Source organism: Teleopsis dalmanni, chromosome 1 (assembly GCF_002237135.1).
Source record: "Teleopsis dalmanni isolate 2A chromosome 1, ASM223713v2, whole genome shotgun sequence".
Taxonomy (NCBI): domain Eukaryota; kingdom Metazoa; phylum Arthropoda; class Insecta; order Diptera; family Diopsidae; genus Teleopsis; species Teleopsis dalmanni.
In genome coordinates this window covers 224,913,948-224,924,680 of record NC_051846.1, presented here as the reverse complement: position 1 = coordinate 224,924,680, position 10,733 = coordinate 224,913,948, and the positions used below count along the sequence as shown (strand labels likewise).

Genomic DNA, 10,733 nt, shown 5'->3' with positions numbered 1-10,733 from the left:
TGAATGTCCCACACGCAATCGGATAAAAATCTGACATTGTTGACGAGTGCATGGTTGTTGGTATATAGCTTTTAAAACACTGGTATTGATCGATTTGTAGTGATGGTTGTACACCGACCATTCCATAGCCCATTCGTCTTCCATATGCTTGTCAAATAGGTTCAAGCTTCGCTTGCAATAAAATCCAAATATTGATTTCAATAGTGTGTTTAGACATCATAAACACAAAAAAAAATTGAGAAAAATGTGATTCATGATAAAGCGTCTGCTTTTTGTTTAGGAATACCAGTGATCATTTATTTTTCAGTATGACCAATAGATCAAATACGAAGCGTACAATCTAACGTATTTTGAATTGAATGTGATTTAAAATTTTAAGTCATAGTGCATGGTAAAAAATTTTATAATAATTTACAGAGAAGCTTGGCAATTCCTGGCAACTAAATTTATTATGATCAGAAAGAAAAGAAAATTAGTTTTCTCTAATAATATATAAATTTAACTCTAGGTATATGCCTGCAAATCATCTCTCCATTTTATCTTTACTATTATTGCAAATAACTTTTTGAATTATCTAATATTTTTATAAGCCATAAAATTTGTTACACTTTGTTAATTTTTTCGTATTTAAGGCATTGCGTGATTAAAACTGCAAGAATTGCATTAAATTTTTACAAGAAAACGAAGTGAGAAAAATTTGTATCTTTAGAAAATCACGACTTGAAATTGAAGCGTGAAACTGTTACCGAAACACTTTAAACCAAAATTGGCTTAAGCAGCACATGAAATAAAAATTAAATTAGAATTATTGTGCAACGAGATGCACCACCAATAGATTTCTGACTTATAGAGTTCCATAGAATTCAACATGAAAATTCTTTATAGATGCATTTAATGCATAACTAAGCAACAACCATTAACGCGTTCACTTCGAACTTCATTATTACATAAAAAACTTCAACTCGTTGTGCATAAAACAACGAGTGGTACAGCATTCAACAATATAACGAGCAATTGAGTTCGTAATGCATAACATAACTTCATTATGAGCAAAGAGAGCACATAGGTTAATGTTTCTGTTATAGACACGACGACGTAAAAACTGCTACGACCTAACATAGAACATTAAGAGGATCACTTGCCATGGTTAGGAAGAAATTTTAATGATCCAATTTAAGAAATTTTCGCACAAGTGATAGAGTTGTTGTTGTTGTTGTTGTTACTGTCGTTGGCATTGTTGTTCTTGTTGTTTTAGTTGGTGTAGCTTTAAAGGGAAGTGTGAACTGTTAAGGTTGTTGTAATTTGGTTCTAAGCTTTAAAGTGAAGATTTTAAAATTGGCACGAAGATCACAATGGACAGCCACGAACAAATTTTATTACTTTTTGCTTTTTTTTCCAATACAGTCTTTGCTTTAATGGTGCAAGATCGGCTGAAATAGATCGAGTGGATGCGTAAAAATCGTGGGTGTACGTTTCAACACCACAACAAAAGCAACAATAACAACAACAACAGCATTAAACAAATCCTTATAAATAATAAAAATATTGTAAACTATTAAAAGAAATAATTTCCTAGTAATTTTTAGAAGTTCGATGCACGAAAGCCAAGTGAGCATGTATTGTACAAACCGAGATATGATATCCAAAACAAAAGAAAGGCAAAAAGATATTAGAAAGGTCTTAAGTGTAAGAGTGTTAACAAATTAAGAAGTTCTTTCATTAAGAAAGATAATTATGCTTTTTATTTTAACTAACTAAATTTCAAGAAACCATTATGTGGGAAAGTCGACAAACAAACTTATTTCAGAAATATAATTTTAAAAGTTAATTATGATGAAAAAAAAAACTATTTCACTAAAAGAAAAGTTTACAAGTAAGTAGCACATAAAATAAAAACTTTACCTTAATAAAACAAATGCGATTTGAGATAGTTGCATATCAATTATTACAAGGATACCATCCTCGAATGGATTGCATAGGTGAGTGACAGTGCACATATGTAGATGGTAATAATATATAGATAGTATTTACATATGTGACCAATACCGGGCTTCAATTCGATTAGATCGGTTTTTAACTTTATAATTTCTGTAGTAAGGTATGTGCTTCATCTTCATCTACAATAGCGCATTTCATTTTATTTTTTATAGAAACAGAGGTAATATTTAAGTTGGCACATATTAGTTTTTTTTTTTGCTAAGTTCTTTCAGGTATTCTATTTTTACTCTGGATAACGATAACAATAGTTATTTCTGGAGCATTAGTAGCGCTGTTTACTAACCAATATATGCGAATAGATCTGAGATTGACTTGATTGGAATTATTTCGATGCTGCTTGCACTTTAGTTCTCATATAACCGAATTCCATAAGAATAAATGTGTTTAGTTCTATCATGTTTTAAAAGTACTTTATTTATAGTTATCTCTGAAGCATTAGTAGCTGTGTTTAGTAACCAATATATGCCAATAGATCTAATAATCTCAGATTGACTTGATTTGAATTATTTCGATACTGCTTGCACTTTAGTTCTCATATAACTGAATTCCATAAGAATAAATCTGGTTAGTAATATCACATTTTTAAAGTACTTTATGTTCCGGAGAACAGACGATAACATGTTAAAATAGCAGTAAATATTTTATGCTTCAATTTTCATTAGGGTTCTCCTAGTTTAATATCTAGTTTTTTACCTAGAAAGTCACTTATTCAAATATTCACCGACTTAATTTAATTGTGCATATATAATATTGTTTACTTGTTTATTCTGAGTTCGTTTTCTGTTATTAATGTGTTTTTTATTTAATAGATTATTTGAACTTTTAAATAAATGATTGCAGGATAGATATTCCCGTTCACGGTAAACGTAACGTTGTACATTAGTATATCTCAATCCTAATTGATAGTAGATACAGTTATTTATCTGTGGATGCTTAAAATGGTTAATTAAGAGTTCAAAGTAGTAGAGTTTTCTCAAAATATATAATAGGTAAGTAAATAATAAATAGATGATTAGTAACAAAAACTATCTGTGTTGGGAGTATTAAAGCTTTGAACATTTTCTTCTGCTTAGTTAAGTATTAACTCGCTACAATTATATTTTTTCTTTTAAAATGTAAAAAAAAAAACCAAATAATTTACCTCGACTTTAACTGCTCTATTTAAATATTTATGCGGATTTCATTTGTTGAAGGAACAGCTAAAACCCATTTCGCATAACTTGACCTTACCCAAGCCATTTTATATTTGCCTCTGGCAACATTTTTTCTTTTATAGCTGTTTTTTTTTTATATATATACTCGTATATTTTTTTTTTCTCGAAATCAATCAAACAAGTTTATTTATTTTGCTTCACTTTAACGCTCCATGCACTTTGGTCTTGTATTGAAATACGTCTACATTGTCCATTGTCGATGTCTTTGTTGGTTTTTACTTCGGTAATTGTTGGTGTGCTTCTTAACCCTATTTTGACACGCCAGTCACTGGATCTTTACACATAACATTCTTTTCATGGTAAACTCTTATGCTTCCCTTCTTTGTTTATGTTTGCTATGTTAGTAGAGTAAATTAAATTTGATACCCACTTATTTGGCCAATAAAATTAACCTACCTCAACAGCCTGAAGTTTGTTGCCTGAAATAAGTGCCGGTTTCATGGCTGCAGTAGCAACCAGGAAAATAATTCATTGCACCACATCATATACATTTTAATGTATGATTTGAATTATAGGCAAAGAGGCAACAAGTGCAACGCCATTAAACAAAATCGTATACCAAAGAAAAGAAAAGAAAAGAAAAGAAAAGAAGCAATGAAGAACAAAATAAAAGAAAACAATAATAAATTACACAGTTAAGTATGTAGTGAAAATGTTGAAGACAAATTGTTGCATTCATTCCCTTCCATGCTTTTTAGCACCACAAAATGGTTCTTTAATAAGAGTTTACGAGTTCGTTGATGGGTCTTTAAGAGAAGGCAGAGGCAGAGGAAAGTACTTCACATTAGAACATTGTAAGAATTAAAATTATAATTGATTTTTAAGCAAATTTAATTAATTAATTATGTAGTACCAGCAAAAATTACAATACGCAGTTACTGTAAGTTAAGTACAATATAATATAATATATTATATATAAAATAATTCAACGGTTAATGAGGTAAGTGGTGAGGCCTCCAGGCTGCTCATTGAAAACGAACGTGTAGTTTCACGGTGATTAGACGTAAGTCCGTACGTTATCAAACCATAAAAAATTATTTTGCATACCCGTAACTGTATAATTGCATACATATACATACATATATATGCTTATATACATATATATAACATATATATACGTATGCGTACAGACATATAACAAGAATTTCTTTTAATAATAATCTATAAAGAATAATATAAAGGTAAACAGCTATTTAAGGAATGTGTAACAGTTACAAATATTCCAAATAAGTATTGCGTTAAATCACAAATTCCAATTATTTGAGATTTGAGATTTTAGAATGGAGTGTACTATAATTGTCCAACTGACTGCTCTATTTGAGCGTGCGCTTCATGAGCAAATAAATTAGCAGCGCTGAAGTGTTGACATTCATTGTCAACACTTGGAACAAGATGCGGATTGCACGCTTCACACCAAAATCAAAGGCGGCAACTGGTTATGCTCAATAGTATTGTCACTACATCTATATTTCTATTTTCCGGCCTTATTTTTAACACTATTACATCGTTTAAGCGTCTAAGTCTTGATTGCGTTGAAGCCACGATTTGTGGCGACTAGCTACGAATGTAAAATGTGGCATATAATTAATGTGCGTCCGTGAGATGAGCATGCGTTGCCGACAAAATCTAATGCCTAATAAAATGACAAGCTCACCACAGTTTCATTGGATAAGCGCGGCTTAGATGACGGGAATGTGCTGTGAAAATGACATTGGAACCGCTTCTCTAAACGTTATAATTGTAATTTGACAGTTTAAATGTGTTTGGCATGCGATGCTAAGTGTTGTTTAAGTGGATTTACTTTATAGAACGTCAAATGGTAACCTGTAAGCGATTCGGTTTTTATAATAAATGAAGAAAGTAGAAGTCAATTAAACTATTCATATTGTTTTTTGTTTAATTTAATTAAATTTAAAATAAATAGTAAATAGGATCGACAAATCTGGAAGAGGATGAATATATTTTTCCTATATATATTATTTTTATATCTATTGTCATAGTATTGTATAAATAGTTTCTATATATGGTAAATATATAAATTATTCATGGTTTCGATGTTAATGTATTTGTTTCTTTATAATATGGACCAAATTATTGTTACATGTATTTAAATTGTATAGTACCCTGATGATGATTATAGATTATAGCCGAAATATTGGTAAAAGTAAAATCATTATTTAACTATTAACTATTAACCAATAAGTCCGTATAAAAACAAAAAAAAATAACAAAATATTTTTTAAAAAAATTTACCTAAGCTTAAGCAATAAATTATTAATTATGTAGAATAAAAACATTTAAATCTGTTAAACTTATGTTTGGATTATTAGATGTGGGTAACATCTTATCTAGGCTAGTTAAATAATAAATTAATAATAAAATAAATATTATAAAAATAGTATAGATTACTTAAGAGCCTGTCGAATTTTTATACGTATTATACTTCCAAAGTTTGTTTTGATTTTCGTTTATAGGTTTTTCTTGAAGTACGTTTGTTTAAGATTCAACTTCATATTGAAGAAGCTAATAAAAATTGTTTAATATTTGATATCTAATTGTACATCTATAGAGTTTCCACATAACTAAAACTTGTTTATCAAGACTTTACTCCCATTTATCTTTTTATTACCATCTAACATTTAATATAAAACTAATATGCATCTAGTATTAGCAACCCTGCAATTGAGCCCTTTGTGACAATGTTCGTATGGTGAATAATTGATTGAAAGCTGGGTTTTTAAGAACACCTCTGACAGTGACAATTATATATGTTCTTCTCTATATGTTCTCTATATGCTCTATATGTTCTTCGCCTATACGTCACATTATTGATAAAGTACTTGTCCATTGCATTTGTAAGGTGCTATTAAAGTGAGTGTTTATTACAGTTGAAAAATATGACGATAGTGCCACTGAAGAGGTTATAAAGGTATATGGCATATAGTAATTGCTGTATGCTTGTAAATGAAGTATATATGCGAATATTTATTAAGGATGTTATGTATAAGCATGCAAAAATTTCTATATAAAATCGATTTTTAACGCAACGAACAAGGTCTTTCAGTAAGTCCTATTAAAATACACTTGACCTCTTCAAGAAGCAACGTTGGCATTATCTCTTTAAGTGAAATATTTGGAGATGGACTTGAATAGTAAGCTTATATGGAAGATTCATGTCTTTCACATGCGCTGGCATTGTTCTCACAATATCAAGAAGCTAATGGTAAGACATGGGACTGAACCCAAAAATGTTTTATGATGGTATAATTGTTTTATAAAGCTATTTATATGTAAACAGGTTTCTTTTTCAGTCAGATTGTAGGGCATATGCTTAGGTAAGACACGTTAAGAGACAGTGAAAGACGCAGTGGTCGGTTTAGGGGAGTATTATGGGATAGCTGTAGATGTCATGGTGTTAATTTATGAAGTAATACGCATATTGCATGTTACTATTGTGATAAACATTTCAAAAAGAAATGAACAAATGATTTGTACCACAATTCATAGCAGTGTAGCTTTTTATAATTATACAATGGCTTAAATTCAAGAAATTTTATTAATTTTCATAAATTAAAACCATTAAACATACATTAAACATTTTTAACAATTAATAATTTTTTATTTGAAGACTTTCTAATAATTACTTCAATTATAGCGGAAAGCATTGATAATGAGTTGATGTTTACTTTAAGCGTTCAATTTGATTAGCGTGAGCCATACATTTAATTGGTATATCAATTCATTATTTTACTTAGTGAAAGAGTAATTACCAAGTATTGCTATATTTCAAAGAAAATTAAGCTAACGCTGAAGACATTTTATTTTCAAATTCTATTTAATACATTTACTAAGTATTTCATTATCTTATCAAAATGAACAATGAATTATATTTCGCACTAGGCGGCATGAAGAAAGCTGCAAAAATTTAAAGGTATAATCTTTCCATGACTGAAATCGAATATATTCTGCAGAAATTAATGATCTGACTCACAGATATTCGCTTTCATTGATAGAGGTCTTTCCTGGAAATTAAATCAAATAAATTTCATAAGTGGAATTTACACAATACTTCCACCAAACAGATTTGGTTTCGATTTGTTGAACCCATATTTTACTATACAATCGTTTAGTGCTTATTTTGAATTTCACACATTTTTGTTAAGATGACAGAGAATAATTTTAATAACAGAGTGAGAGAAAGAGCGTGAATGAGTGCAGAAGAGTACACATATTACATTGCAAAAAAAAAAAAACAAAAAATATTTGTTTGAGCACAAATGAGTGCGGAGCGTATTAGTTCCAGAAATTGTTTATAGCTATTTTTCGCACATCGCCGGCAGAGAAGTTTATAGTGTGGTTATCAGTGCCTCTACAGTTTGATAATAATTATTTTAAAGCAATACATGCAGTAAGCAGTACTCACAGAATTTTTAATATTTAGTATTGTTCCGATTGATTGGCGTGAGCTAACGTAGCCGTTGGTGTATCTGGTATACGTGACTATAGCAACACGTTGTTTGTTTTTGTTTTAATTGTTTAACATAGAAAACGCATTTTTAACAAACAAAGTAATAAAATTTTTATTAATAAAAAAAATATATCTAAGAGTTGTGCAATAGATATATTTAAATACAACAAAAGTGCTTAAAAGTCTTGATCTTTAAGTTCATAAAAAATGGCTGAAAGTGAACAAAAGTTTTTGCCTGGCTTAGCAATTATAGTTAATCAAAGCAAAGATCGAGCAGGGAGTAGTCCAGATGTCTATAAATTGATAAAAACCTTCGAACCATTTAATATCGATGTTCTAAATTGGTCGGATTGGAGCGAAAAACAAATAAGACAAGAAATGAAAAAGTGTAAGTAGCCAATAATTTTTATAGTTACACTGAATAGGTCAGGTAATGTTTATTTTATAAATTATTTCTGATAACAAAATAAATATTTATTTACGTGGAATTTAATCTTACGTTAAGTGTTCTTTAAATAGATAATTTGTTTAACTTATTATGTTAAAAGAAGAAAATACATAACACTTTATAAATTGCAATAAAAAAACAAAAAAAAAATAAAAGGTCTAAGAAGCGTAAAACTACTTTTGAAATATAAAGGTTTCGAAATATTAATATTAAGGTTATTTTTTTGACTGAACGTAGACTTTTTGTTTCAAGCTTAATATCCCGGTTTAATTTAAAAATGAATCTATTTCTCTCAGTAATCATTTTCTTCCTAATTTTCCTGAATTCTTGCCGCTTAGTCAATAAAGGTTCTATATAGAATTACAACATAAATAATTAATATATAAAGAGTAACGCAAAGGTACAAGTCCCCACAAAATGTCGCTGCTTGTTCTCCCTCTATAAGTTTAAAGCTTAACTCGCTAAATAAGAAGTGATAAAAACTATCTTTTGATTAAGCTTCTTAGTACCAAATAATACAAATAAGCTTAAAAATAAATAAAGAAATAGGTGTATGCAGGTAGGCGTAGTAGGTTGCTAGCACCCCTTCTGCGTTCTAATATTATTATATTTTTGAAAAAAAGATGCTTATAATTATGCTGTAATTTATTTCCTTTAAATTATAATTTATATATATGTTTGTCGATGGATCGATAAAGTTATGTTTTCTCACAGAATAATATATCAGCGCCCATCCCTATATCCATACCGTTCTTTTCATCCGTAATTTCATTGCTGGTTATGATGAGAAAATGATATTAAACTCCTACCTCTAATATTACTTATGAATTATGGTTCTTCCCATCTCTAATTTCATTTCTGCTTCTGATGAGAAAGTAATTTGACCGATTATGATTAAGAAAAATCTTGGTCCACAAATATGCTAACCAAATTTATTAAAAATATATGCATGGTAAAAGAATTCTCAGCTGAATTGTTTAGATAAGCTTAATTTTTTTCAAAAAATTATCAAAATAAATTTTGTGTATTGACTGCCATGTTCACGCAACAAATATTTAGAGCTTTCTGCTTAGCTAAGAACATATATGGGTCTGAAATGGTGACCAAGTATGTTTATTTATGTGAATTTTACTATTACCACGACTACTATTAGTACTGATGATGTGCTCTCTTTATTTCGGAGAGTATATATATGTTTTCAATCTATTTTCTGTATATTAAGTGTATAACTTAAAACATAAGATGTTATATGCTAATGCTATATCACTATATCACTTGCTACTATTATTACTACTAGTGCAGATATTTTTTTCTCCCAATGGACAAGATATCTTGTAAACTGCTAATATAGACAATTTAAAGAATTCCTCTCAAATTCTCGCAAAAAACCTGTGATTTTCTTAAGGTTTTTTTTTTGGATATTAATACTGATAATATTAGAAATAATGGAAATGAACTATTTAATTTAATTTATTAACAAATACTTATTCTAAGAATAATTATTCTATTAGAATTTAATTATTTAAAACTTTATATAATGAATGTTTTAAGTTTTTGTTTAATATGTTATCTTAAAAATATCTAAATATTTATATTTACAAACTGCAAAGACTAATCAATGTTCCTCATTCATCAATAAAAAAACAAAAAATTTAATAAAATGAAAATAATTTGTAGGGTAATTTTATATTGATATATCTGAATGTACTAAATACTGAATCTCAACATCTCATTTCACAACAGGTCAGTTTATGAGGAGGGGATATCAATAAAGGGGAGAGTAAAAAAAGTCAAAAACAAGTTAAAAATATCAAATTTCAACTGTTAATATATCGAGAAGTGTACTATAATGGAAAAATAGTTCATTATATTGAAATTCATACTAAAATTTGTGATCAAATCTGTGCCCCCACGAAATCAGAATCGAAATCGCATTCCATTTCATGCTACATGTGATATGATTACAATAGGTTTTTTACTGCATGGGCTGTAAAATGCAGGATAATAATAATATCGACAGCAAGTTCTGCAAGAATTATAGATAATCATGACCTATTTATGCTATACCTAATAGGTATTAGGTATACCTATAGGTATTACCTATGTGTAAAGATTGTAATAAGATTTCAACTGCATGAGTTGTGAAATGCAAGCAAATAACATCGCTAGTAAATTCCACTAAAGATATAGATTATTTTGTATTAATAAATTAATAATTAAACTTAATTAATAAAAATTATTTAAGTTTAATAATAGTATTACTTATTATAGAAAACACACTATAATATAATAAATAATTATTAATTCTATTTTTACCTTGCAGTACAATTAAATTGGAAGGAAAAATATAATCAGTTTGAGTATGTTTGTATAGTTCATCTATCGCATGGCTTCGAAGATGAAACAGTCGCTTACGACAAAGAAGAGGATGAAAAAGACAATGAAGACGTACCAAAATTAATTTCCATACAAAAACTGCTACTCAATCCTCTTTTTAAAATCAAGGAATTAAATGGAAAATTAAAATGGATAATAGTACAAGCTTGCAGAGGTAGCGGCGAATATGATGATGCAAAAACGGAAGGGGACATCGATCAAAAATATT

At 28.9% G+C, this 10,733-nt stretch overlaps 1 protein-coding gene across 1 annotated transcript in view; it reads left to right on the top strand.

Annotated features, from left to right (window-relative positions):
* Nucleotides 1-7,887: 7,887 nt before the first annotated feature.
* Nucleotides 7,888-10,733, top strand: part of LOC119667523 (nucleoporin GLE1-like) — a 9,917-nt gene continuing 7,071 nt past the window's right edge. Inside the window, exons 1-2 of the mRNA XM_038076826.1 lie at nt 7,888-8,068; nt 10,452-10,699. Coding sequence (XP_037932754.1) covers nt 7,888-8,068; nt 10,452-10,699 — 429 coding nt within the window. The remainder of the gene's footprint in view (nt 8,069-10,451; nt 10,700-10,733) is intronic.